The following is a 27,933-nucleotide window of genomic DNA, read 5'->3' as shown; positions in this document are numbered from 1 at the left end:
TGCTTTATAAATAATGGCTGAGTGAGTGAGTGAGTTTTATTGATTATATTATTATTATGGTTTATTTTGACTGAATAAATTCAAAACTGAAAAAAAAACCTATATATGTGAATATCTAGTCTGTCCAAGACACATAGAGAGAGCTCAGTCATTGGGTGGAATGCAGTTGTCTTTCAAACTGTCTCTGCATGCTATTGGACAATGAATACCATGACGTACTCTCTGCTATGGATGTCGGTCAATGGGGCAGTCCGCCATACACCGCACTGCTCCGGCTAATGGTGGATGTGCGGAGGCTTCAATGGACCGACCTGCGAAGCAGAATTATTTTGTCTGTGCTACAGTCTGTCTAGATCTCTAGGCTAGTTTATCATAGCTTGCTTCTGATTAGTGAACAGTGCTTTATCAACTAACTCCATCATCTGCAATAGGCCGTTTTTAAAGCCACCATCTACTCGACTAGAGCTCGCCTGATTACCAAAGCTCGCTTCTCAGGTGACTCGGTTAGAATAGGCTGTTGAATTCCCTCTTGTTTCTTCGAAGACTTCTCTCTCTCTTCGATGCCATGACTATTATTGTCCCCAACAGACGTCCGTCCATCCATTCATCCACTTTAACATTCACTTTTCCAATATTATGTACAAACAATATATTTGTAGTATACATTATCAGCCGATACAGGAAATTACTCACTTGTAACTGATGCCTGTACTTTCCTCAGGTAACATAGTCTAGATAAGGAACAGCTGTTTGAAAAGAGACATAATGGTCTGTGAAGCTTTTTTGTGGGGAAAATGTGGAATTTCTAGTTTCAGGTTGTTTGTTCTGGCCTCGTGTTACCGGGTATTCTCAGCCATATCTCAGACATCTCTTGTATGGTTGAATGAGTTGAATCGGCTTTCTGAGGGGGTGGTTGACTTGACAAAGTTTTTCTATGACAGCATTGTCCCTTGTTCTTCTGAGTCACTTCTCAACAGATGTGAAAAACACCATCATCCGTAGGACTTTCCAACCACTGGGAGGAATTGGTGAAACGAGACTCCACATTGAAAGATGATAAACATTTTTTAATAAGACACTGATTGGGTTAGACTTCATTTAAAAAACTTGCCTATGCAGCAAAACTGTTATGTAAAAATGTATTAGTAATCTGAATAGGCAATGTGTTAACTGATTGTGTTTTTCTATTAGTTAGCCATTTCTAGATGTATTCAAAAATTATAAATAAAAGTCCCTGGAAGCTTCTAATAATTTTAAAGTCGAAGGGAACATTTTCACATTTCTAGATTTATTCAAAAATTATAATTTTATAATAACATGCTGCTTTTACCTATGTTGATGTTTGTTTGGAACATTTTATTACTATATATTTTGTTTTTGAAGTAATCAGGTTGTACTTTAGGACAGGATACTCACAGAAGCCTTACAGCAGCAGTTGGGATGGTTCTGTGTAGCGTTTGTTTATTCTCCTGCTGCACCAGATGCTCTGGTTATCTCACACAGCCCAAATCATGCCATCACCTATAAATAAAAGTCCCTGGAAGCTTCTTATAATTTGAAAGGCAAAGGGAACATTTCCACATGTTGGAGAGTTTTGAACAAATACTGAACATTACCGGTTGCTGGAGTTTTGTTGTTTAAGGAAATCCTTCGCTGTCCCACGGAAAAAGACAAAAGGGTTATTTTAACTATGCTTTACTCATTCAGTAGAAAAACTGCAGGACAATTTCACCTAACACACTTTTAACTACTTAATATTTAATCTGTTATTGCAATTAGTAACTTAACAAGGAAAAGCGTTTCCAGGCTGAGGGATATTTGTTAGCAACTTCCTGTTGGAGGCTGGGGTAAAACAAATCTTGTAAATGGAAATGCTCCTGTAATTATAGATCCTCTCAAAGTTTCAGTCAAAAACCAAACAGAATGAGAAAAGTGTTTCACACGTGTGTTAGCTAATGGTTTCCAAGAGGAGGAAAGTCTTTGTCCGTTCCGTAAATCTACTGAAAGGGAAACTGTTTTATTTCTCTGCAGCTGGTTTCTGAATGACACCGGTACATGTGGGAAAGTGTTTACTGAAAACCGTAGGATTTCTGAAGTAGCAGTAAAAGAGCTGTGTTTGAGAACAGGGCCAGCCAGAAATCTCAGGGAGTCATTAAAACTTTATCATATTTGTGTTAGTGGTGACACATCATACATCACTGCACAGTAAAAAATGACCATGAAATTTACATAAAAATGGTGTAAATGCACAACAGAAAAGTACTGTAATCTGAAAAACACATTTTCTGTTGTAATCACAGTAAATGTTTGAAAAATCAAAAACAATATGTTTATGTAATATTTACATTAGCAAAATTCTGATTTGTCAAACTTAGCCAAAACTCATAACATTGTGATTTATTAAAACAAGGATTACTTCCACTGTCATGTTGATAACACTACCATGTGTGAGGAACTCATTAACACACCAAAAGGATTTCAGATAGTGACAGCTATGTCGTAGCCGTATGGCAGCGAACCTACAGCATCCAGCAGAAAGCTGATGAGAATGAGCTGGAAGGTGAATGCATACACAAACCAGGCTACATTTAGAAACAGTGCTGCATTTGTCACCAGAAGGTTAAACAACATGAAGCTGATGATCCCAACAGCCACATTAAATCCTCTGGTTTCACCGTACAGACCTCCGTATCGTGTCAGACCCCAAACTGTCCACATGACCCCGTACAGAATAAAGACAGTACTCTCAAAGGTTTTACCCCGAGCGAATGCTACCGAGCCACACGGGAGCTGCAGAACCCCACCAGCCACCACCACCCAGGGCAGAACCAGCACAGACTGAGGAGTTCTGTCACCAACTGTGGCTGTGATGGCAAAAGCAACCAGAACATTGCAGGCATGACCCAACACTTCTGCATCTGCATATTTGGAGTAGCCCAGGTGAGGTTCATGTTGCTCTTTATCAAGAGCTCTGGGCTTGAGTTTCCCCATCCTGGTTACTAAAGCCTTAAACACACCCTGGCCTGCAGGAATCTTGGTACTGGAAACCATGTTGAATGCAGTGATGAACAGCATTCCAGCCGTAGCTACAAATATAGCACCCTGCACTCTCTGAGGACCTCCTTGGAAGAAGCCTTTGGGCTGTGCTGCAATGGAAATACAATAGGCTACAAAGAATAATTGGTAGAGGCCCACCAGCAGGCTCTTTTGACAGCTGAACAGGGCCAGAGTGGAGAAAAGCACCGCAAAGACAACAGGAAAGGGAACCGGAGAGAAAGGCTGGATGGAGAACCAGGACCACAAAGTACTGTGAGCCCTCTGCAAACCTCAGCAGGGCTGTAAAACTATAGAAAGTAGCAGCCAGTATGTTATTTATTTAACTTTTAGATGCTCCACGGTGAGAAATCAGCGGTACTTAGCTACATGCTAACCCAAAGCTAACAGAGTTTTCCCGGGCTTTTTTTAGCAAGAAAAACTCCAGAGTGAAGGCACCTCTGGCCTGCTTAGTAATGAAATCATAACTAGGTGAGCTGACTGAGGATATCAGGCTAACACTCACAGTTCAGTACAAACGAGATCTATTAAGCCTAAAACCAGGCTATAAACACATTTATTTCTGCTGTGAAACTGGCATTTTTAACATGGAAGTCAATGAGGATTTGCTCACTTCTGGTGCCAGCCAGTGGATGCGGGTGGGACTGCATACTTTGTCACTTCCATGTTGGCTTCATTTTCATACCAATATTATGGGGGCTTGGTTCATTGCTGCTGCATCCTCTACTAATAGTTAATATCAATGGAACCTTCAGGGTTAAACATGGCCTAAAAAGATGTGAAGTCCTTTGCATTTGCAAAATACTGTGTTAAAGGAATAACCAAAGGGAAACAGCCAAAAATGTGATAACAATTTATATTGTGTCTCCATGTTTCTGCCCTTCCACTGAACTTCAACTGTGAGTCTGGGCTCTGTCACCATCTCTCAGGCTTTTGTGTTGATCCATCAGATCAGAAAAGCTCCACAGAATGACGTATTAAAGCTGGAGCAGACTCTAAGCAGGTATAAAGTCCTGGTTTTCAGCTGAGCTGAGTTCACTGAACCAGACAGACCCTCTGTGTGCTGACACACGTTGAAGGGTTGACTTTGGTGTGTTTATATATTTATCGTGTGCTGCACCCTGGTTCAGGATGATGTTTCAGTGCTGCCAAGTGAAGAGATTAAATCAGTGAAGTGCACCACCAAGTGGTGGATCTGGGTTCTTTTCTCAAAAAGAAAAAGGAAATCCATGCAGCTGGTCTGTTTTAGAGACATAGTTTTATGTTTTATTGTTTTAGTGCAGAGAGAACTGTTTCTATGCTACCTGTGTCAGTCCTGATTCAAACATTTCAATAATAAATGTATAAATTACAAATAAAATATAAGGAATCATAGGTCATTAGACAGCCATGTTCAATGTGTTTAACTACCAGTTCAAGCTCAGAAAAACAGAAAAGGATTTCTTCACGTGCAGTTTTTTCCCTCTAACTGTGGACAGAAAGGTTGAAGGAACCCCGACTGGAATTCAAAAGAGAAGAGAGTCTCCGTTAGGAATGAAAGAAATGAACAAAAGACAAACTTAAGGCACTCAGAAGGTGAAATGTGAGACGTCAAGAGACAATCTGATACTGCAGGACTGAGCAGCAGAGGTAGAGAGAGAGGGAGAAAGTATTATTTTCTTTTGAAGTATCTCAGCAACATTTGAGGAAACTTGAACGTGACAATTTGGCTACAGATATTTTATTAATTATCTTTAACTCATTTTTTGTATCTAACTCAGTTTTAAATTATTTAAACAACAACAACTAACACCTGACAACAAATGATCATTTTAGTGACATCATACGGTTACACGAGTGATGAGTTTAATCACCTTTTATGTTTTCTTTGCCTTGAAAGGATTTGTGTAAGTGTTTCCTGCTCAGCGGGGTTTTCTGAACCAAAACCACTGACACGTTCCAGTGAAACAATAACGTTGAGTCCTGGTGGTCAGACATGACCCGCTGGAGTTTTAGTCCAGGAATATCAGGATTCTTCCTGGTTCAAAGGGTCAAAGATTTGCTTGTTTTTTGTTAAAACTAAACTAAATGTTGTAAATAGCAAAACAAGTGATTTCTGCATTTTCAGTCCCAAATAGATTTAGTCATTTTCTTAAATACATTCTTAGTATTTAACTTTATTATAAACAGCTCATCAGCATAAAAGAACCAAACTACCTTCTGACTTTTGTAAATCAGACATGACTAAAGACAGCTTCGGGTTCACACCTTCACTTTGTTTATACTCATGATTTTATTTTCTATTTTATCACTGCTATTGTTTTCTCTGATGTTTTTATTGGTTAGAGGTATTTGCCCTGATCTTTATCATGTTGTACAGCGCTTTGTGATTTATATCTGTGAAAGGCGCTCTATAAATAAACTTTTACTTACTTATTTACTTACTTAGAGCTGAAACCAGGAGACATTTTCATGTCAAGAGGATACAAAGAAATGGGGACGATGTTATTGAGCAGGTAAGCTAAAACAAGTTAGCTTGAAGGGATATTTTTGGTGAAGATTATCATGGTTCGTCGCAAATGTTTACCCACATGCAGAGAATACAAAGGAAATCAGAATAGGTGTGTAAATAATTATTAAGAATTGGTTGTATGGAAGGCAGGGAACTGGAGCTAATCGGCGACGACGGCTGGAGGACGGATGTCAGGTATAGGAACCCGGAAACTTTAAAACCGGTGAGAAGATGAGTTGGGCAGGAGATAATCTAAAAGCTGTTGGGAGTAATGCTTACAGAAGGTGAGGAGTAATAGGACTTCAGGGAGGGAGGTGGAGCTGGAGTGGTGCTAGAGTAGGTGAGGGCCAGAGATGGGTAACTGTAGAGCAGGTGGTGAACCGTAGGGAACTTCTGAATGGAGTCTGGGTAGAAGAATGAGATGCAGCTTATGGTATAATGCTGGAGGGTGGACAGGAGACACACAGTAGCTGAGGATGATGATGGTAATGATGGAGGTTACCAGGAGCTCAGGAGGATCTCAGGAGATGAGGAGGCCAGTAATGAAGATTAGGAAGGTGGGTATGGCCTCCTCTCCTTTTAACCTCCTGGTTGTAGTTGGTAAAATGGAGTGCAGGTGTGTGGAAAACACGTGCCACAGCAGCTCCTAGAGGGAGCTGTGATTAGCATCTCCCTAGTGCCCTCCTGTGGCTGCCTGAAGGTGAAAGCAGACACAATGACTGCAACAGATGGGGCTTGAACCTGCAACCCTCAGAGGAGCTGGTTCAGGTGGAGGAGACTGTGTTCTGTCCTCTGAAAGCTGGACAGATGTCTGTGAGTTGTTTTTGCTGTAATCTAAAATAGTTCTAAAGACGATTACAACTTGATTCGTAATGACTTTTTTTCCCACAGATTCATGATGGATTTCTTGTCCATGCAAGTGATCCCAACACGTCCCGGAGGAGGCGCTGTGGCTTTGTGATCCGTTATGTTCCCACCTGTGCAAACCCCATTCAGGTGAGACTAATCTCTTCAGGGTATTTTAGAACGTCTGACCTTCTTTATATGATCATGTTTCTGATTGGTTCTGCTGCTAGGATCCTGATCGACCCAGGAAGTTTCATGCAACAATGTTGGCTTGTGGAGAAGACCAGTTCAATCATTTCTCCAACAAAAGCTCATGAAGGATCAACCATGTGGCTGGCAGCAGTCGTTCATCAAAGTCTTTTCTGTGTTCATCACCATCTCATTGATTTAAGTTACTAACTATGATGATGAACTGAATTGTCTCTGAAACATATAAACAACCCTGCTGTTTTATATGGTTGAAAAAGTAGCTTTGTTACAAACATAAAAGCACTTTCTTACATTTATAGTGGATCTTGTTTCATAACGTAAATAAGCCGTGAACATGCTTAGATGTGGAAAGTAAAATGTAACGTTTTCCAGGGGATTAGGAGGCATTACATTCATGTGTTCAAGTAAATTATAATTTCTTTGTTAACCTCTGTATTTATTCATGACTGCTGGTGTTTTACCATGAGCACACAGAGCCTAGTGAAACACATATATTTTATATTAGATGATCTCAGTGACATTTAAAAGCTGTTTAATGTACTTAAAATAGTATTTGTTTCTGTATCTGTCTTTAATTCAATAAATGTACATGTATGTATAAAAAAGTACTCATGTCATGAAAAGCCAACAACTGAAACTAAATAAAATTTAAAAAGTCTTCATTTGAAATGGACTGAACTTACCTGTTATTTGAAGGTGCATCTAAACTTTACAGAAAGTTACATCAATTTCACAAAATACATTTTATTATTATTATTTATTTATTGTATAATTTTTTATTATTACTTTTGTAAATTTGACTTAATTTTAACTGAAAATAAAAGCTGTTTTAAATGTGGTGGCGTACACTTCCAGGCTGTTTAACTATGAAACTTACAAATGACTCACTGACCAGTTTAATGTGAAAAATGTTCAGAGCTATTTTCTGTCCTTACTTTGCCCAGTTCAGAGTCACGGAGCTCATACCAGTATTAACCAGGAGAGAGACTAATAACACCTGAACAACAGGATAACACAGAGCTGACACAGAGACATGTTCATAGATTAAATTAGACTCCTAATTACTCTAAAATACATGTTTTGGGATTGCAGGGAGGGAACTGAAAAAAAAACCATAGATGCAAAAATATGTTTACTGGAAAGTTCCCAGCAGAGATTTGAGCAGCTTCTTGTATCACACTGCCCCATCATAACCATTGTTCTGTTACAGTAATGGATGTTAATGTTGTTGCCTGTCAGTGTGTGTGTGTGTGTGTGTGTGTGTGTGCGTGTGTGTGCGTGTGTGTGTGTGTGTGTGTGTGTGTGTGTGTGTGTGTGTGTGTGTGTGTGTGTGTGTGTGTGTGTGTGCACCAGAAGTGAGCAAATCCCATGTTAAAAATGCCAGTTTCACAGCAGAAATAAATGTGTTAATAGCCTGGTTTTAGGCTTAATAGATCTAGTTTGCACTGAACTGTGAGTATTAGCCCGATATCCTCGGTCAGCTTACCTAGTTATGATTTCATTACTAAGCAGGCCAGAGGTGCCTTCATTTTGGAGTTTTTCTTGCTAAAAACGCCCGGGAAAACTCTGTTAGCTTTGGGTTAGCATGTAGCTAAGTACCGCTGATCTCTGACCGTGGAGTGTCTAAAAGTTAAATAGCAGTGTTAAAAAGACAGGTGGTTATACATGATTAAAATGGGGATTCCCAATTAAAACAGACATCTAAAAAGCTCCCACACATGTCACAGAGGTCTACTGACCATACTCATAAATGTTTGGAGCTGAGAGGAAGCCAGCACTCTGGTCCCTCGTCTGTTTTAAAAGCCAAAAAGCATTATGGCTTTCTCCCATCTAAAACAGTTCAAACTAAAACCCTTAAAACACTAATGGAGCCAAAAATTAGACATGGCACAGATATGTGCAAATCAGATCAGACAAACACAAGCAGCCAGGCGACTCTTCCTCTGGCTTTCTCCAGTCTTCCATCTATATTTTGTCCTGTTACCAATAAATCACAGCAAATGTGTCTTTAGTGTACTGCATGATTAAGTCTAGAATCATCTGATGCCTTTTTTTAGCCTTTTTTCTGATTGTTTTTCAACAGCTGAACCAACCCTAACCCACACAATAATGTCTGTGTTGTTAGGCTCTCTCCTGCTGTTGGTGAACGGCTCTGCCAGCTCTCCTCTAAAAGACTTCATCCCCCACACTGCCCTGGGAGTTTTGCTCCTCATCATCACAGTCCTTGTAGCTTATGCAGGTTTGTTTTGAAGGAGTTTCTGCTGACCAATGTGATTTACTTCCTGTTTCCAGCCTGCTAACTGGACTGCCTCTCCCTCCTAGGTGTCCGTCACAGCCTGTCCCACGCCCAGCTGTTTTCCACTCTGTGTCTCACTGTCTCTGCTCTGTGGTGTGGCTCAGGTCTGATCTACATTCTGGTAGGACAGGGGGTGCTGCAGCCCACAGACCTGAAAGACTCACTGGTTCCTGGTCTGGCAGCATTTACTCTGGCCTTGTTCATCATAGGCAGTGTTACACTCTTTGTGAAGAAACAGGTTCTGTTCCTCATAGCCGTCTGCATTTCTTTAGCTTCTGCCCATCAAATCGCTGACCTGTGTGCTGCAGGGTTTGGAAAGTCTGCCACTGCTGCAAACTACCTTCTTGTCTGTCTGGTGTGTGTTCACTTTGGATTTGGACGTCTTCTGTCCACAATCACTCAGGGTACAGTGAGACCCCCAGGAGTTGCCCTGAAGCTGAAAGCTGAGCTGAAAAGAGACCAGAACCAGAGGTGCAGTGATGTAGCAAGTGTAGGTTTGGTGATGAACTTGTTGTCTGCCTCCGTGTTGGCCTGTCCCCTGTTACATGTTGTCCCTACACTCTCTGTTGGACATGTCCCCATGCTGTGGACAGCTGGAGTCTTCCAGCTAAGCCTGTGTGTCCTCTTTTATCGATCTTTGGACATACTGGCTGCTACTTTCTATGGTTTTACAGCCCTGCTGAGGTTTGCAGAGGGCTACAGTGCTTTGTTGTCCTGGTACTCCATCCAGCCTTTCTCTCCGGTTCCCTTTCCTGTTGTCTTTGCGGTGCTTTTCTCCACTCTGGCCCTGTTCAGCTGTCAAAAGAGCCTGCTGGTGGGCCTCTACCAGTTATTCTTTGTAGCCTATTGTATTTCCATTGCAGCACATCCCAAAGGCTTCTTCCAGGGAGTTTCTCAGGGAGTGCAGGGTGTTATATTTGTAGCTACGGCTGGAATGCTGTTCATCACTGCATTCAACATGGTTTCCAGTACCAAGATTCCTGCAGGGCAGGGTGTGTTTAAGGCTTTAGTAACCGGGATGGGGAAACTCAAGCCCAGAGCTCTTGATAAAGAGCAACATGAACCTCACCTGGGCTACTCCAAATATGCAGATGCAGAGGTGTTGGGTCATGCCTGCAATGTTCTGGTTGCTTTTGCCATCACAGCCACAGTTGGTGACAGAACTCCTCAGTCTGAGCTGGTTTGTCCTGGGTGGTGGTGGCTGGTGGGGTTCTGCAGCTCCTGTGTGGCTCGGTAGCATTTGCTCGGGGTAAAACCTTTGAGAGTACTGTCTTTATTCTGTACGGGGTCATGTGGACAGTTTGGGGGCTGACTCGATACGGAGGTCTGTACGGTGAAACCAGAGGATTTAATGTGGCTGTTGGGATCATCAGCTTCATGTTGTTTAACCTTCTGGTGACAGTTGCAGCACTGTTTCTAAATGTAGCCTGGTTTGAGTACGCATTCACCTTCCAGCTCATCCTCATGAGCCAACCGACACCGTCTATGTGCTGGTAGCAGCCTGCAACAGGCCCAATGCAATCACCAAAGCTTACAAGTACGTTTCTATCTTCTTGACTGATGATGGTTGTCTGCATTCTTGGTTCCAGATAACTTCTTATGGTTCTTTGTTTGACTTCAGGGTTAAAAAAAAGGCTCAGGACTGACCCATGTCCATGTGGATCTCTTCTGTCGAGCAGCTGGAGCCTGTGAGACACCTGCTGAGCCCTTTGCTGCTGGACTTCATGGAGGCTGCATGGCCCTTATCTATCAGCATGGTCATACCCAGAGGTCGTTGACTTCTTGTGTCCATCTGAAATCCATTTGGTGACTAGGGGGTGGGAGGCTGCGGGCGGGCCTGTGGGCTTGCCGCTGATATCTCCAGGGACTCTGCCGGCTGCTGGTTGTGGCCCCCCGGGGCGATCCTCTGTGCCTCTCGAGGGGGGCGGGGGCCTTCCTGGTTGCAGTCTCCTTGGGGTTCCTGCATTCTGGGGCAGCGCCTGGATCTCTGGGACTTGGAGCTCCCCCTGTCTCCTGCGCATCTTTGGGGGGCGGATCTGTGGTCCCTCACACTCTCTGTTGGGCGCTCCTATAGAAAAACCTTAAATAAATCAGCGGGTGTACACACACAGGTGCTCACATGGTGCTCTCAAAAGTATGGGCTTGGGCATGTTAAACACAGGTCTTAAGACTATGGTGGGCACTTAATGCGTTGTGATTTATTATCGTGATTCTTCAGTTAAGCAATATTGATTATATATATATTTTTTTCTTTTCATCAAGTTGACGCAGTGATAGGTAGATCTTGTTGTATTGTTGTTGTGTCCTTTTTTTGTGTCCCTTTGTTTTTTTTTGTCTTTTTTTCTGCAGGTCTAGAAGCAGACTCTTGTTCATTTTTGTTTATTTTTGTGGAACCCCCCCCCCTCTCCCCACCTTTTCTTTTCCTTTCTCTTTCACCTCTGTCTCCGTGTCTGGTCGGAATTACAAAGCATTCAACAACAATAAAAATAAAGTTTTAAGTATCAGGCGCGACATTAAAAGCAAACGCTTTGATGCTCCACCTGAGAATAAATCTGTAAGGCTTGTCACCAGCATTCAGACATCAATTCTGCTTGCTTCACAGCCAAACAGGACACGTTAAAAAAAAAAGAAAAAAAAAAGAAATCCATTTGGTGTGTTAATGAGTTCCTCACACATGGTAGTTTAATGAACATGACTCCCTGGATGGATATTTTTGGTTTAGGAGATGCTGCCATACACATATGGACTCCACAAAGCATCGCTATCAGAAACCCAGACTGTGCTGTGGCTACACATCTCATTAATCAGATAAATCCATGAGTATTTATTACTGCACATCTTAGAATAAAAGAAGCTAAAATAGCAGAACCATACGTGAAAAATCTAATTTGGAATGATTTAGTGTTCATAAAAAAGCAAGAAATAAAGATTTGATGGACTTTTTGTGAGGTACTTTGACGATTCTTTGGATGTAGGTGGATGGAGTGTTGTGTGATGGACCGCCTCCAGAAAACATTGCATCTACTGTGGTCGACTGCACAAAGATTGATACTGGGAACATTGGTTTCTTCAGAGTGGGTCTGATTCCTAAATCCAAGGTATTCTAAATACAATCAGTTCTCTTCATTCAATGTAAAATTGTTATTTTTTTTATTGAGTGTGTTCATCCAAGTTTTGCTTTTTTTGACTTGATTTCAAGGTTCTTCAGATATTCGAAGAGGTTCGTAATCACCACAGAAGTGGACAGACAAATCCAGGGTTCGTACGTGACGAGTTCCTTCCACAAATGGAAGAGGGTCAACATCCTGGAGACAACACGACAGAATCAGAGAGAGGATCGGAAACCCAACCTAATGTGAACAGCGAACAAAGTCCAGATGTATAAAGTTACTTTGACCAGCTTGTTTTGGAGCTGATTGAAGCCCATCTATCTAGCCCACATACTGCTGTAAAACAACCTGAAGGGACATTTAAATGTAGGCAAATACTAGATTCACTCAGTCTGAAGCACTTAAAGTTTTGGGTAAAGTTATTGGTTTGCATTTGACACATTTTAATACTTTTTATGCACTTTTTCCTCTCCCCGGGCCGCCACCTTACCGTGGTGGAGGGGTTTGAGTGTCTCAATGATCCTAGGAGCTAAGTTGTCTGAGGCTTTCTGCCTCTGGTAGGGTCACCCATGACATACAGGTCCTAGGCGAGGGATCAGACAAAGAGCAGCCCGAAGACCTCTTATGATGAATTCTATAAATGGAAACCGTGTTCTCTCGCCTGGACGTGGGTCACCGGGGCCTCCCTCTGGAGCCAGGTCTTGAGGTGGGGCACGCTGGCGAGCGCCTGGTGGCTGGGCTTTCACCCATGGAGCCCGGCCGGGCAGAGCCCGAAAAGGAAACGTGGATCACCCTTCCCATGGGCTCACCACTCGTGGGAGGGGCCAAAGGGGTCGGGTGCAGTGTGTGACGGGTAGTATTCGATGGCGGGGACCTTGGCGGTCTGATCCTTGGCTACAGAAGCTGGCTCTTGGCACATGGAATGTAACTTCTTTGGTGGGAAAGGAGCCTGAGTTGGTGTGTGAAGTTGAGAGGTTCCGACTAGATATAGTCGGACTCACCTCAACGCATGGCTCTGGCTCTGGAACCAGTTTCCTTGAGACGGGTTGGACTTTCTACCACTCTGGAGTTGCTCCCACTGAGAGGCGCCAAGCAGGGGTGGATGAGATCCGCCTGGAGTTCCCTAAGGCTCTGGATATTGTGGGGCTGGGTTGGTTGACCCAGCTCTGCAATATTGCGTTGACATCGGAGGCAGTCCCACTGGACTGGCAGACCGGGGTGGTGGTGCCCTTATTTAAAAAGGGGGAGCGCAGGGTGTGTTCCAACTACAGGGGAATCACACTCCTGTGCCTTCCTGGTAAGGTCTATTCAGGGGTTCTGGAGTGGAGGGTCTATCGGATTGTTGAACCTCAGATTCAGGAGGAGCAATGCGGTTTTTGTCCTGGCCGTGGAACACTGGACCAGCTCTATACCCTTAGGGGAATCCTTGAGGGTGCGTGGAAATTTGCCCAACCGGTCTACATGTGTTTTGTGGATTTGGAGAAGGCGTTTGATCCCTTTGGTGGCCCTGTGGGGGGTACTTTGGGAGTATGGAGTACCAGGCCCTGTGATACGGGCTGTTAGATCACTGTATGACCGGTGTCAGAGCTTGGTCCGCATTGCAGGCAGTAAGTCAGGCTCGTTCCCAGTGAGAGTTGGACTCGGCCAACACTTCCCTTTGTCACATATTCTGTTCATACCCTTTATGGACAGGATTTCTAGGCGCAGCCAAGGTGTGGAGGGCATCTGTTTTGGTGGCCTGAGGATCAGGTCTCTGCTTTTTGCAGATGCTGTGGTCCGGTTGGCTTCATCAGAACGTGATCTTCAGCTTATGCTGGAGCGGTTCGCAGCCAAGTGTGAAGCAGCTGAGATGAGAATCAACTCCTATAAATCTGAGACCATGGTCTTGATTCAGAAAATGGTAGAATGCCTTCTCCGGGTCAGGGATGAGGTCCTACCCCAAGTGGAGGAGTTTAAGTATCTCGGGGTCTTGTTCACGATTGAGAGAAAACTGAAGCGTGAGATCGATAGGTGGATTAGTGCTGCATCTGCAGTGATGCGGGCGTTGTACTGGTCTGTCGTGGTGAAGAGAGAGCTGAGTCAGAAGGCGACACCCTCAATTTACCGGTCATCAACGTTCCTACCCTCACCTATGGTCATGAGCTTTGGGTGGTGACCGAAAGTACAAGATTGCGGATACAAGCGGCCTAAATGAGTTTTCTCCAAAGAGTGGCTGGGCTCTCCCTTAGAGATAGGGTGAGAAGCTTGATCATTCGGGAGGGGCTCGGAGTAGACCCGCAGCTCATCCACATCGAGAGGAGCCAGTTGAGGTGGCTCGGGCATCTGGTCAGGATGCCTCCTGGATGTCTCCCTGGTGAGGTTTTCTGGGCACGTCCAACCGGGAGGAGACCTAGAGGTAGACCCAGGACACGGTGGAGGGACTATATGTCTCTCACCTGGCCAGGGAACGCCTTGGGATTCCCCCGGAGGAGCTGGCCCACGGTAGCCTGGCAAGCCAGACTAAATAAATTTAGCCACACTCCATTGACGGCTCTCGGCTGTGGGGCAGGTTCTACCGTTGTCTTTCAAATGATCTCCGCATTCCACTGGACAAAGAATGTGACATACTCTTGTTTCACTCTGTTGCATCATCCCACCCACCAGGCATATAGAGTGCCCTGATTGGCCCACAAAGCGGATAAAGCTCTGTGATTTGTTCACTAAGCAGATAGAGCACTATGACTGGCCCACCATTATGGACCAATCACAGCTCTTTATGTGTTTGAAACCTCTCTAGAGAGCTGTGATTGGCTAGCCAGAGTCCTGGTAGAAGCTGCGGCGGTTCCAATGGAGCATGCCTAGACCAAACTTTGCAAAGCAAGAATTTGGTCTAGTTCACTAGGCTAGGCCCACGGGGTTGGGGAGAGGGAATTCTGGGACTCTCGCCTTAAGCCGGGCGTACACTGTGCGACTTTTTCACTTTTTGAGCCGATTTTCCACTCGTACGAGAATCCACAAGTTTGGGGCGAGTTTTGCGCTGAGCGTCGTGTAGTATACAGAGGGTTACGAGAGGTGATTAACACCACTTGACCAGCCACCAATCAGCAATCGTGAGCTTGCACGGACTTCTGGAGTGTTGAATATTTTGCCCGTTCTTCGTGAGGGTTGAAGCGGCGCAGCGAGCAGCTGCGACCCAAAAAGTACGAGAACCGCTCACGGTGCATGCTCAATCATGCATCAACACCGCTCGCCCTCTATTTCCCTAATAACACACGTTGTTCGTTTTCATTTCTACACGTCTTTTACACACAACGACAAGGATTGTCAAGAAAGTGTGTTTGTCGTCCTCGTCAAATTAAACTGATCATAAAACACAGATTTACTTTCTTTATTTCGTTTTCCTCATCCAACCCCATAAATCCCTGTGTGTCCTCCTGCAGCACTCCTGAAGGACAACAGGCAAAACAAGACAAGAATTTCTGACATGTTGTGTGAAAACTGCTATTTTTAGCATATTTTTTAGGTGCGACGTGTTGCTGCCATGAGATACAGTGTGAGCAGTCAAGTCGCATCCGAGAACTGGGTCGTACAGTGTGAGCACATGACTCGTGAGATCTGCCCTGCGAGGAAGTCGTACAGTTTGAGCTGAAGCTGAGTGCTACGAGTGAAAAAGTCGCACAATGTCCGCCCAGCTTTAGGCTACTGCCCCCGCAACTCGACTCCAGATAAGCGGATGAAAATGGATGGATGGAATTCAAATATGTACGTTGTAGCGTCAAAGACTACAAATTAATTGAGAACAATAAGAAGTGATGATTCCATATAAATATGAAATATCAATCTGATTGATCTGTGAATGTTTAATCAGCAGATTAGTTACTTTTACTTATTCAGGGACCATAAACACACTTCGCATTACTTCAGACAGAGTCGGGTATATACTTTATAAAATGAATTTAATTCTTTTTACTAAACTAATAATTTATACATGACAAGATATGAATAATGAGATGGGATGTGGTAGATGTGAGGTGTTGTGATGGAATCTAGATGTTTTACTTTATTTAACACTAGAACTACCAGGATTTTCTGACCCCTTAGGTCTACCAGAGGTAGCCAAATGGCTCCTTGGTTTGAAAATCACAACTGAATCGCTGACAATTAGCTGCCTTTCATTTGTAAATGTAGCCATTATCTGTGCAGAGCCCAGATAATGGCCCATTGGAATGTGGAGGAATGTTGAGGACCTTGAAAATTCTCAGTCATTTAGGTTGGCCTCCTTTTGTTTGCCTCTTTAGCCCTTTTAGCCCTGGTGGAAAATGACTCACAAGCCCTTTTGACAAGAAACACTGTTCCGCAAATCAGCGTAACATTACAGCAACTGTGTGTTTTATAAAGACGCCACGCTTAATCCTGAATTGGCCGGTTTGAGAGTCAGCTAGAAACTGAATTAATTGGGAAGTAATTCTTGTTTTAATAAACCACAATGTTATGAGTTTTGGCCAAGTTTGGCAAATCAGAATTTTGCTAATGTAAATATTACATAAACATATTGTTTTTGATTTTTCAAACATTTACTGTGATTACAACAGAAAATGTGTGTTTTTCAGTTTACAGTACTTTTCTGTTGTGCATTTACACCATTTTTATGTAAATTTAATGGCCTTTTTTTTTTTTTACTGTGCAGTGATGTATGATGTGTCACCACTAACACAAATAAGATAAAGTTTTAATGACTCCCTGAGATTTCTGGCTGGCCCTGTTCTCAAACACATCTCTTTTACTGCTACTTTAGAATCCTACGGTTTTCAGTAAACACTTTCCCACAAGTACCGGTGTCATTCGGAAACCAGCTGCAGAAAAATATAACTGTTTCCCTTTCAGTAGATTTACGGAACTGACAAAGACCTTCCTCCTCTTGGAAACCATTAGCTAACACACGTGTGAAAAACTTTTCTCATTCTGTTTGGTTTTTGACTGAAACTTTGAGAGGATCTATAATTACAGGAGCATTTCCATTTACAAGATTTGTTTTACGTCAGCCTCCAACAGGAAGCTACTAACAAATATCCCTCAGCCTGGAAACGCTTTTCCTTGTTAAGTTACCAATTGCAATAACAGATTAAATATTAAGTAGTTAAAAGTGTGTTAGGTGAAACTGTCCTGCAGTCTTTCTACTGAATGAGTAAAGAAGAAGAAAAGATCTTTTCTATAGCGCCTCTCAAGATAAAAATCAGGAGGCGCTTCAACAAACAAAAAAAATGTAAAATATAAAAATAATTTAGAAAATGATTAAAGATATATTTAAAATGAGCAAATAATAGACAATTTTGATTAAAAAGTGTAAAGACAGAGAGAGAGTGAAAACGAAAGAGGGAAATCAGTGGATCCCGATGAAGGTGGAATAGGTAGAAAGAGCAGAACAAGGAGAGGGTGTTGAAGGTCACACCAAAACCAGCCTGAACAGGTGAGTTTTCAGCTGCCTTTTAAAGGAGACCACAGAGTCCACTGATCTCAGGCTCAAGGGGAGAGAGGTCCAGAGTCTGGGGGCCACAGCAGCAAATGATCTGTCACCTTTGGTCTTTAGCCTGGTGCACTACACAACCAGTAGGCGTTGATCACTGGACCTCAGGGACCTGCTGGGGGTGTAGGGACTGAGTAGATCACCCATGTAAGATGGTGCTTGTCCATGTAAGGCCCTATAGACCAGAACCAGGATCTTGAAATGAACCCTGAAGTTGACTGGTAGCCAGTGATGCTGGAGGAGAAGCGGGGTGAAGTGGGTGTGCTTGGAGGACTTGGTGTAGTGTTTACATATTGATGATTTTAATCTGTTATGACCACGAAGATGTAATATTCTATATAAATATAAAATATTAACCTGCGAGGTCTGTATTGTAATTATTCAGAAGGTTCTAGGATTTGATTCAGAAGATCTCGGTTCTTTGCTTTTTCAGTGATCAACCACGCTTCGTGTTACTTCAAGAAAGAGTCAAGTTTATAAAAGTAAGAATTTATTTTACAAACAATTTAAAACGTGACTAATGAATTAAGCATTTAAGATGAATGAGTGGAACTAAGGTGCTGAAGTAACCAAAGTGTAAATGTGATATCGATCAGAGCTTCCTTATCAAATTAAGCTGAGTTCTGGTGAAATGAATTTGGAGTGCGTTAAGCTTATGAAGGTATTATCAACAAAATGCATCCAGACGCAATCTCTGTTCTACTTGCCCTTTTGCTGACCCGTGTCAGGATCCAGAGGTCAGGGAGGTCAGATGACCTCTGGGCACCCAGGTCCAGTATTTTGACCACACGGTAGCGACTTTCCCCGGTCCAAAAGATGTCAACAGGCAGTACAGGATGGAATCAGCTTGTGTCTCAGTGATTCTCTTAAGGAGTTTAACAATTCAGCTTTGTTCTGCAGGAAGCGTTTCTCATCAGCTTTGCAGGAGAAAAAATGTTTTTTCGACATGTAAACATCTTGGATGTTTCTAGAGTATTGCAACAGATGGCCAGTCTGAGCGAACTCTTCAGTACCCTCCAGAACTGAAGAATCCTCAGTCTGTTGTAGTTTTAAAGTTTAGTTTTTATGGTTTGAGCAGCAAATTAGAGTCCGACAGGAACTAAGTGGTTACCGAGGAAACTCAGAAACACGCCTTCTTCAATATGGAGACTCTGATCTTTGTGAAAAGTCTAGCTATGTGGAATGAATTTAACTTAGCCGTACTTGTTATTGTGAAGCAGGTGTAAGGACCTTGTCGTTAAAACATGGTGAACACAGTCTAGTAGATAAACACAACATCCACTCAGTGAGTTAGATTAATGAAGCATTTCATTTCATTATACTATTTTACCACAAGTAATAAAAAGCAAATGTTTATTTAATGATTAAATAGAATAAAAGTCATAGAAGAAGTTATTAATGATTAATTATAATAACTCTTGCATTTAGCAACTGATCTAAGCTGGGTCTTCTTTCTTCTGCAGCTGAGACCTTGAGGAAAGTAAGTTTATGTTATGATTTAGACTTGTGGAGTCTGAATCCCAGCTGGTGTGGAGGCAGACTTGTTTAAAGGGAACACAATCAATGTTGTGTCTCCTTAATGACCAGATGTTGAATAGATGGTGGAAGGTCAGGCTGTACCTAAACTGACCATTGCTGGACGCTACACTTGGTCAGAAGCTGAGTACAGGCATTCTGAACCACCTGTAGACGGTTCAGGGAGGTTCTGCTCAGACACGTGAAAAGAGAGTTGCAGTAGTCTAAGCGTGAGGAGATGAAGGTGTGGATAACAGTCTCAAGTTCAGAGCAGGACAGAATGGGACTCAGCTTAGCAATGTTCCTGAGATGGAAGAAGGAAGAGTGAACAAGAGAACTGACATGAGAAGCATAGTTAAAATAACCCTTTTGTCTTTTCCGTGTGACAGCGAAGGTTTTCTTTAAACAAACAGACTCCAGCAAACGGTAATGTTCAGTATTTGTTCAAAACTCTGCAACATGTGGAAAAGTTCCCTTCGACTTTAAACTTATAAGAAGCTTCCAGGGACTTTTATTCATAATTTTTGAGTAAATCTAGAAATGGCTAATTAATAGAAAACACAGTCAGTTCACACATTGCCTATTCAGATTACTAATACGTTCTTACATAACAGTTTTGCTGCCTAGGCAAGTTTTTTAAATGAAGTCTAACCCAATCAGTGTCTTATTAAAAAATGTTTATCATCTTTCAATATGGAGTCTCGTTTCACCAATTCCTCCCAGTGGTTGGAAAGTCCTACAGATGAGGATGTTTTTCACATCGGTTGTGAAGTGACTCAGAAGAACAAGGGACAATGCTGTCATAGAAACACTTTGTCAAGTCAACCACCCCCTCAGAAAGCCGATTCAACTCATTCAACAATACAAGAGATGTCTGAGATATGGTTGAGACGACCCAGCAACACGAGGCCAGAAGAACAAACAACCTGAAACTAGAAATTCCACATTTTCCACACAAGGAAGCTTCACAGACCATTATGTCTCTTTTCAAACAGCTGTTCCTTATCTAGACTATGGTACCTGAAGAAAGCACAGGCATCAGTTACAAGTGAGTAATTTCCTGTATCAGCTGATAATGTACACTACAAATATATTTAATTAATTGTACATAATATTGTAAATGTGAATGTTAAAGTGGATGAATGGATGGATGGATGTCTGTTAGGGACAATAATAGTCATGACATCGCAGAGAGAGAGAAGTCTTCTAAGAAACAAGAGGGAATTAAACAGCCTATTCCAACTGAGTCACTTGAGAAGCGAGCTTTGGTAATCAGGCAAGCTCTAGTCGAGTAGATGGTGGCTTTAAAATCGGCCTATTGCAGATGATGGAGTTAGTTGATAAAGCACTGTTCCCTAATCAGAAGCAAGCTGTGATAAACTAGCCTAGAGATCTAGACAGACTGTAGCACAGACAAAATAATTCTACTTCTCAGGTCGGTCCATTGAAGCCTCCGCACATCCACCATTAGCCAGAGCAGTGCGGTGTATGGTGGACTGCCCCATTGACCGACATCCATAGCAGAAAGTACATCATGGTATTCATTGTCCAATAGCATACAGAGACAGTTTGAAAGACAACTGTATTCCACCCAACGACTGAGCTCTCTCTATGGGTCTTGGACAGACTAGATATTCACATATGTAGGTTTGAACCCTTGTTAGGGTCATTTCAAACTTAAAGGTGTGGAACACTGAAAAATACATTTATAAATCTTACTTCTGGTTATAATCAGTCACTCTAAGTTTTTCCTGCAGGCTGAACATGAAAATAGTCTTCCACCAGCTCAGTGGCCTAGTGGTATGAGTGTCTGCCCTGAGGTTGTGAGTTCAGATCCATGGTGGGGTCCAGTGTCAGCCTGATCAAAGACGGTGCTGCCCCATCAGTCTTAGAAGAATACGGCAATCACTAAATATTTTTAAAGCACCTTGAATAATAAACAAAAGAATCTATACATCATACAGACTATAAATACTGTGTATAATCTGCATTAGTATATAAATATTTTCTGATCTTTTACCACAACCAAAAAGTCATGTGATGTATTTCCTGTTCCTTTGGGGCACATACATCTTTGCTATAGACAAACATAACTGGCAAATGCACGCTGGATCTCCCTCCAATACAAAGCCTTTGGGCGCAGGATTTTGCACCTGAAGCATGCACAGAAAACCGGAGTCTCAGTTTAACTGGAAGCTCTCCACAGTCTACTTTTTCCCGGACAGAAGATGCCTAGCTGGCTGTGCTAACACTGGTGCTTCATTGTTTTTTTTCCTGCCTCCTCTATGAGCTTCTTGACACAGATCAAGCCTGGATTCAGACAGGTATTACAGATTTAAACTGTAACTGAAAACACATATTTTTGCCTTAACTTCGTCATTTAAGATGGTGTGATGATTAAGAACGGCACTGTGACGTACCCTAGTGTTGATATGTGGTTAGAGCACATCTGAAAACTGACTTGCAAAAAAATAATCTCATCACCTGGTTGAGTCATGTCAAGCACTTTAAAAATGAGACACAGTGCCTCCCTGCTTGACACTTAACATTTACTCATTAACTGCCAACTGTTTCCTGATCAGATAAGCCTCTCGCTGCCAGTGTTTTTCAGTGTTTTCACATTTTTTTGAAATGATGATGTCAATGTCAAAACTCCCAAAACAAAGAGCAGACTCACCTCTTACTGGAAGAATCTGGGTGTTTCGAGCGTTATCCGTGCTTTCCTAACCCATTGTCACCTCGCTTATTTTACAGCAGCGACCCAAAACGATCTCCTAACACATGGATTTTCTACTTCCTGATCACGTGAAGTGTGACATATGCGGATGAAGATCAGCTTTAGAGCTGGGATGTTTGTTGTCATGGTGCGGGGGCTCGTTCCGACGCCCACAGAGTACTAAATCCAAATGACGACTTTAGTCGTCAGTGGCAGTAAATGAGTTAAAGGGTTTAATTGTGGGTTTTAACCAACACATAGTTCCCGAGGATGGCCGTGTCTGCAACTCACCGTTCCCCCAGGGGATGGGTCAAATGCAGAGAACAATATTCAACACACACTAGTGTGTATGACAACTAATCGTTCTTTACACCTATCTCCTTCATTAGCTTCTGATAAAACATAAACAGTGAAACACAAAGATTTGAAAATCCTGACATATTTATGATATATATATATATATATATATATATATATATATATATATATATATATATATATATATATATATGTATGTACATACATACATACATATATATAGCTAATACCAAAGGTTATCTTATACTATTGGAGACCCTAAACCAACAACAGCCATCCTTGTCCTGAGTCAAGATAAACTAGTCCATGGATGCTATGTGACATAAATATATGTATGTGTATATATATATATATATATATATATATATATATATATATATATATATATATATATATATATGTGTGTGTGTGTGTGTGTGTGTGTGTTGAGGGTCTGACCTCATGAGGAAATTACTATGCAGTGATTTTCTCCAAAATGACTGTGCTTAAATTGCTCTGAAAAGCAAATAATCACATCAGCGCCAAGAAACTTCATTTCCCATGATGCTTTGCACACAGAAGCATTGGGATGATGTCACCGCCTAATACCAGAAACACGTTCTGCGGGAGGCGGGAGCTTGGACAGCTTTCCCGTGACTTCAAAGACTATAAATCATGAACGGAACAAAGAAAACTCCGTTCTTTTGCCCAGGATACCTGGCGGTAAGGACACGCTTGTCGAACGCTCCGACAACTTGAGCACGCGGAAGCTCTAAGTGCCCAAGTTGAGCCACGCAACCGCTGGAAAGCCACTCCAACTCCATCGGGACCTGACTGGGAACGAGCGGAGCTCCATCCAGCTCTCAGAGACACTGTAAGTTGTCAAACTCAGCACAAAAGAAACTTTGTTCTCTTTGTGTCCAGCCCGTGGAGAAACACTCACGGAGAACGCCAAACAACGGAGAATGCATCAAACCGACGGACGACGCCGAAAGCTGCGGAGAAACACGGAGAACCGTCAAATCAATAAGTGAGGGACGCTTCACTTTTCTGGTGATCAGAAACTCATCTCCTTCTCTCTCCTTCTTCTCCCATTTCCTCTATAGTCCAGAATAAGCAATAAAACCGCGCTATTGCTCAAAAGTAGCTTCGTGTTTTCCTCTTTCGCTCCCAATACGTCCGTCGGGTCATTTTGAAAGAATAAACTGCTTATTTATCATGGCTTGAATATCTTTAAATGTTTCCTACTATGGCCAAGTGGTGAAACTAAAAGATATTAACTTGTGATTAATCTTTTGTGTTGTTTCATGATCCTTTGAAATGTTTTGAGTGATTTAAGGTTAAGTTACTACTGATTCTAAGTGCTTTGGAAGTTAAAGTGCAAGTTGCCACCCACACTTTAGCCAGACAAAGGGGTCAGCCATCTTGTATTCAAGACTCCATTTTGAATCCATACACACGCACACACACACACACACACACACACTACTCCTTTGTGAGAACAAAGGACCCCATTCATACATCCTCCATCACACGCAAACACATCCATCTTCACTCATATCACACGGTTATTATTCATTTATTCCACTGTTTATTCATTTGACAAATTGTTAATTAAATGTTATAAAATTCAGATTTTCGTCTCCAGTAGCTTTGTTGTGTCGAAGAGAAGTCTCTGCTCCAAGGATTCTACGAACTTCAAGAAAGACTGATAAGAGTTTTGGGTTCATTTTTTCCCCGGTAGAACGGGGTGGTGCCCCGGAGATATCTAAGAATATCTTAATTAATTAATAAATCAGTAACTATTCTCATATTTACAGAATTTATTGAAGAATCCAAAAGTAAGTTAACGCTTACTAATTGTTCGCTCCTAATAACCCCAACATATGTATATATATATATATACACACATGTATATATGTATATATATATATATACATACACATGTATATATACATATATACATATATATATACATAGGTTAAGGTTTGCCTTAAATATGATCTGTTTGTGTAAAGGAGGAGTTACTGAGAATTCCCCACTCTGTCACACAGCAGCATACTTACAGGTGACATCACTGCCTTTCACTTTACACAAAAGTGGCGTTTCCTCCTTGTTTCTCCTTACTCCCCCTCAAGGCTATTGATGATGGTGAACGTTACACCACAGATAATGACCCGGGTGGAAAAGCCTCATTCTGATGTGATGCAGGATTGCAAAAGGAACCTGTCCTTCCTGCTCCTTTGGTGTTTCCGGTCATTGTAAGTCCTGGACTATATAAGGCAGGTGGATTTTCAGCCACAAAAGCATCAGCATCCTTCACTGCTCAGCTGCTGCATCCAAGAGAAACAACAAGATCATTGTGACAGAAACTTGAAGTCATGTTCTCCACGCTACAGGTAATATTACAGACATATTTATGCTTTGAGACAGTTTTCAGACTCTAAAAGTGATGGTTTTAAGTCCTTTTCAAATAAAGAAGTCATAAAAATATCTAAAAGTAGAGGTTTGTAGTGCGGCCAAGGCAGGGAACTATAAAATAACTCCTGCTAATTGTTGAGGAGAACACTCATGCTGGGAAACACCTGTTACACCTCTACACTGGCTCTTTCAAACACAAACATTAGATTAAAGACGTGAACAAGTAAATGCAGGAACTCATCAGCCTGTAGTCATCCTGAGATGTGAAAAATAACTGAAATGCTTTGTTCTGATTTATGTTTTGTCCCAAAGAAAACCATCAGACCAGTGCGGGCTGCCAGAAGACTGCATAACACTGCAGTGGAGGGTAAACAGATATGCTGACTTTGATTAAAAATAATAATAATAATAACCTTAATTAATAACCTTTATTAAACAACTTTTATCTTTTCATTCCTGCAGTCCAGAAGCACCCAGCCCCAGAAGATACGGTCACAGCCAGTTTTGGGAAGTTCATCAGTGAAATAAAGCCTCAGCATTTGTCTCCGGTTGTGCTCCATCGCAGCAAAAGGATGGTGCTGGACAGCATCGGGGTCGGACTGATAGGGAGCAGGACAGATGTGTTTGAGCTGGCTCTTCAGTTCTGCCAGGTGAGGCAAAGTGAAAGTCTGAGTCAGGTCCAACCCAAATGTGTCCAGAACAGATGAGTGAATGTAGGGTTGTTTCTGTGTTTGTTCTTAGCACATGTATGCTCCGGATCACATCAGCTCTGTGTACGGACGCAGAGGGATCAGACTCTCCCCAACACTGGCAGCTTTCGTTAATGGAGTAGCGGTGAGAAACATAAGTGGAAAACAACCATATATAAATAACCACATAAACATCAGTGGAAACATTTTGTATAAACAGCTTTTCTCAGCTGTTGGTGCAGCGTGGCTCCCAAAGACCACAGGGTTAGGATGTAGAAATAAAATCAGCTGAGCTGGCCTTAAAGTTTCCCATCAACTATTTCCAAAGAAGCTACTTTCTTCCCCCTCGATGGCTGGATTCAGGAATGAAAGTCATTTTACTTTTGAAAACACCAGGAACAGAAAACATGTCAGTGTTCACTTCAGAAAAAAAAAATCATAAAGAAGTGGATCATTCAGACACGGCACAGGCAAGGTGTTCATAGCTGGGTTCTGATCTAATTATGACCCTCACAGAAAAAGTTATTATTCTGACTCCTTTCAGCTTCAGTATGATGAGACACAAACTCTGGTTGCTTCCAGACTCATTCCATGGACTTTGACGACACGTGGCATCCAGCCACTCATCCCTCAGGAGCTGTTCTCCCAGCTTTGTTTGCTCTCAGTGACATGATGCCGGCTAACAGCAAACCAAGCGGTCTGGACTTCTTACTGGCCTTCAATGTCGGCATTGAGATCCAGGGCCGTCTGATGAGGTTCTCTAATGAAGCACGCAGCATTCCCAAGAGGTCAGTGCCTCACAGCACAAGTCAAGCTTGAACCAGAAAGTCTGGTTTTAGCACGATCTTCATGAACACGTTCGTTTAAAGACGTCCTTGTTTGACTGTGCTGATCTCAGCACTGAGGTGTAAGAGGCCATTTTAGTGATATCAGTGTAATGATGCTTACTGTAGGAACAGCAGGGGCTCTTGGTGTAACGTTAACAGAATTAGCACAAACCAAACCCTTCATCTGGTGGGTGTTTTAGAAACTCAGGTGACCTGAAACGAGTCAAATCAATTCATCTTGTTCTAAAGATTCAACCAATAGAAACGTTCTTAAGTGGTGATGCAGATCAGTGATTGTTTCAGTTACAACAGAATAAATGTCCTAACTGAACTGTGTGTGTGTGTGTGTGTGTGTGTGTGTGTGTGTGTGTGTGTGTGTGTGTGTGTGTGTGTGTGTGTGTGTGTATGTGTATGTGTGTGTATGTGTGTGTGTGTGTGTGTGTGTGTGTGTGTGTGTGTGTGTGTGTGTGTGTGTGTGTGTGTGAACAGGTTCCATCCTCCCACTGTGGTGGGTCCTATGGGAAGTGCAGCAGCCTGTTCTCGTCTCCTGTCTCTGGATCCGTCTCAGTGCAGTCATGCCTTGGCTATAGCAGCTTCTCTAGCTGGAGCTCCGATGGCTAATGCTGCCACTCAGTCCAAGCCCCTTCACATCGGCAACGCCTCTCGTTTGGGACTTGAAGCTGCTCTGCTGGCCTCCAGAGGCCTAGAGGCCAGTCCTCTGGTCTTGGATGCTGTTGCAGGAGTGGCGGGCTTCAGCGCCTTTTATGAAGATTATGTTCCTCAGCCTTTAGAGTCACCTGATGGTGGTGGACATGTGTTCCTGTTAGAGGAGCAGGACATGGCTTTTAAGCGTTTTCCTGCCCATCTGGGGATGCACTGGGTAGCTGATGCTGCAGCTGCGGTCCATGAGCTCCTTGTGGGACATGGTCTAGGACAGGTGTCCCCACATCAGGTCCAGGACATCCTGCTCAGGGTCCCCCAGTCTAAATACATCAACAGGCCTTTTCCCGGGTCAGAGCACGAGGCGCGCCACTCCTTCCAGTTTAACGCCTGCAGCGCTCTGCTGGACGGTGAGGTGGCGGTGCAGTCCTTCAGCCCGCCCGCCATGAGCCGCCCAGAGCTGCACTTCCTGCTGAGCCGTGTTCGCATGGAGCATCCTGAGGACAACCCCGCCAATTTCAACCGCATGTACGGAGAAGTCCAGGTGACTCTAGTTGGAGGAGACATCCTGAAGGGCCGCTGTGACACCTTCTACGGCCACTGGCGCAACCCGCTGACAAACCAGAGCCTGAGCAAGAAGTTCAGAAGCAACGCAGAGGTGGTGCTGCCATCAGAGAAGGTGGAGCGGCTGGTGGAGGTGGTGGAGGAGCTGGACAGGCTGGATGATTGTGGAGCTCTTCTCTCACAGCTGCAGTGATCAATAACACTGAACAATAAAGCAACAATCCTTCAGCATAGAAATAAGAATAATATTATTTTTATATTAATGTTCTGAAATGATCTGCTTAGTGTAGACTGGAAATGAACACATTGTCATGTTTTTCCTCTGGAGTTTTCCTAAAGCTGATGTTTCCTCTATTGTTCAAGATTGTCTTTTTGTATTGAATTCTGTTTTTATCGTAACAAAATTCAGATAAAAACATGACTCGTCTGTGTGTGTCATATTAAATCTTTAATGCCTGCTTTTATATTAATATTGTTAATGTATGAAACGTGTTTCCTGCAACCTTTTCTCAAAATGTGTACATAATAAACTGTTTTAAACGTGTAAAACACATGGTCATAAAGTCACCTGTGTGTGTGTGTGTGTGTGTGTGTGCGCGCGCGTGTGTGTGTGCGTGTGCGTGCATGCGTGTGCTGTGTCTTCTCAATCCCCAGTGGTTCATGGCGGATGGCACCAGGATCCTTTGCAGGTTTCATCCTGTTAAATAAAAAATTGAATGACTCTAAACTTTCTG

The 27,933-nt window shown here is 42.7% G+C and overlaps 1 protein-coding gene across 1 annotated transcript; it reads left to right on the top strand.

Moving 5' to 3' along the window:
- The first annotated feature begins 24,530 nt into the window (after positions 1-24,530).
- On the top strand, positions 24,531-27,734 carry LOC129156261 (cis-aconitate decarboxylase-like). Its single transcript, XM_054735863.2, has 5 exons — positions 24,531-24,826; positions 24,922-25,109; positions 25,201-25,293; positions 25,731-25,936; positions 26,465-27,734. The coding sequence occupies exons 1-5, from the start codon at positions 24,739-24,741 to the stop codon at positions 27,390-27,392; spliced, it is 1,503 nt and encodes a 500-aa protein (XP_054591838.2). The 5' UTR covers positions 24,531-24,738; the 3' UTR covers positions 27,393-27,734.
- The last annotated feature ends 199 nt before the right edge of the window (positions 27,735-27,933 follow it).

This window comes from Nothobranchius furzeri, chromosome 1, assembly GCF_043380555.1.
Source record: "Nothobranchius furzeri strain GRZ-AD chromosome 1, NfurGRZ-RIMD1, whole genome shotgun sequence".
Taxonomy (NCBI): domain Eukaryota; kingdom Metazoa; phylum Chordata; class Actinopteri; order Cyprinodontiformes; family Nothobranchiidae; genus Nothobranchius; species Nothobranchius furzeri.
Note: the sequence above shows the minus strand (reverse complement) of the source record. Positions and strands in the feature narration are given on the sequence as shown.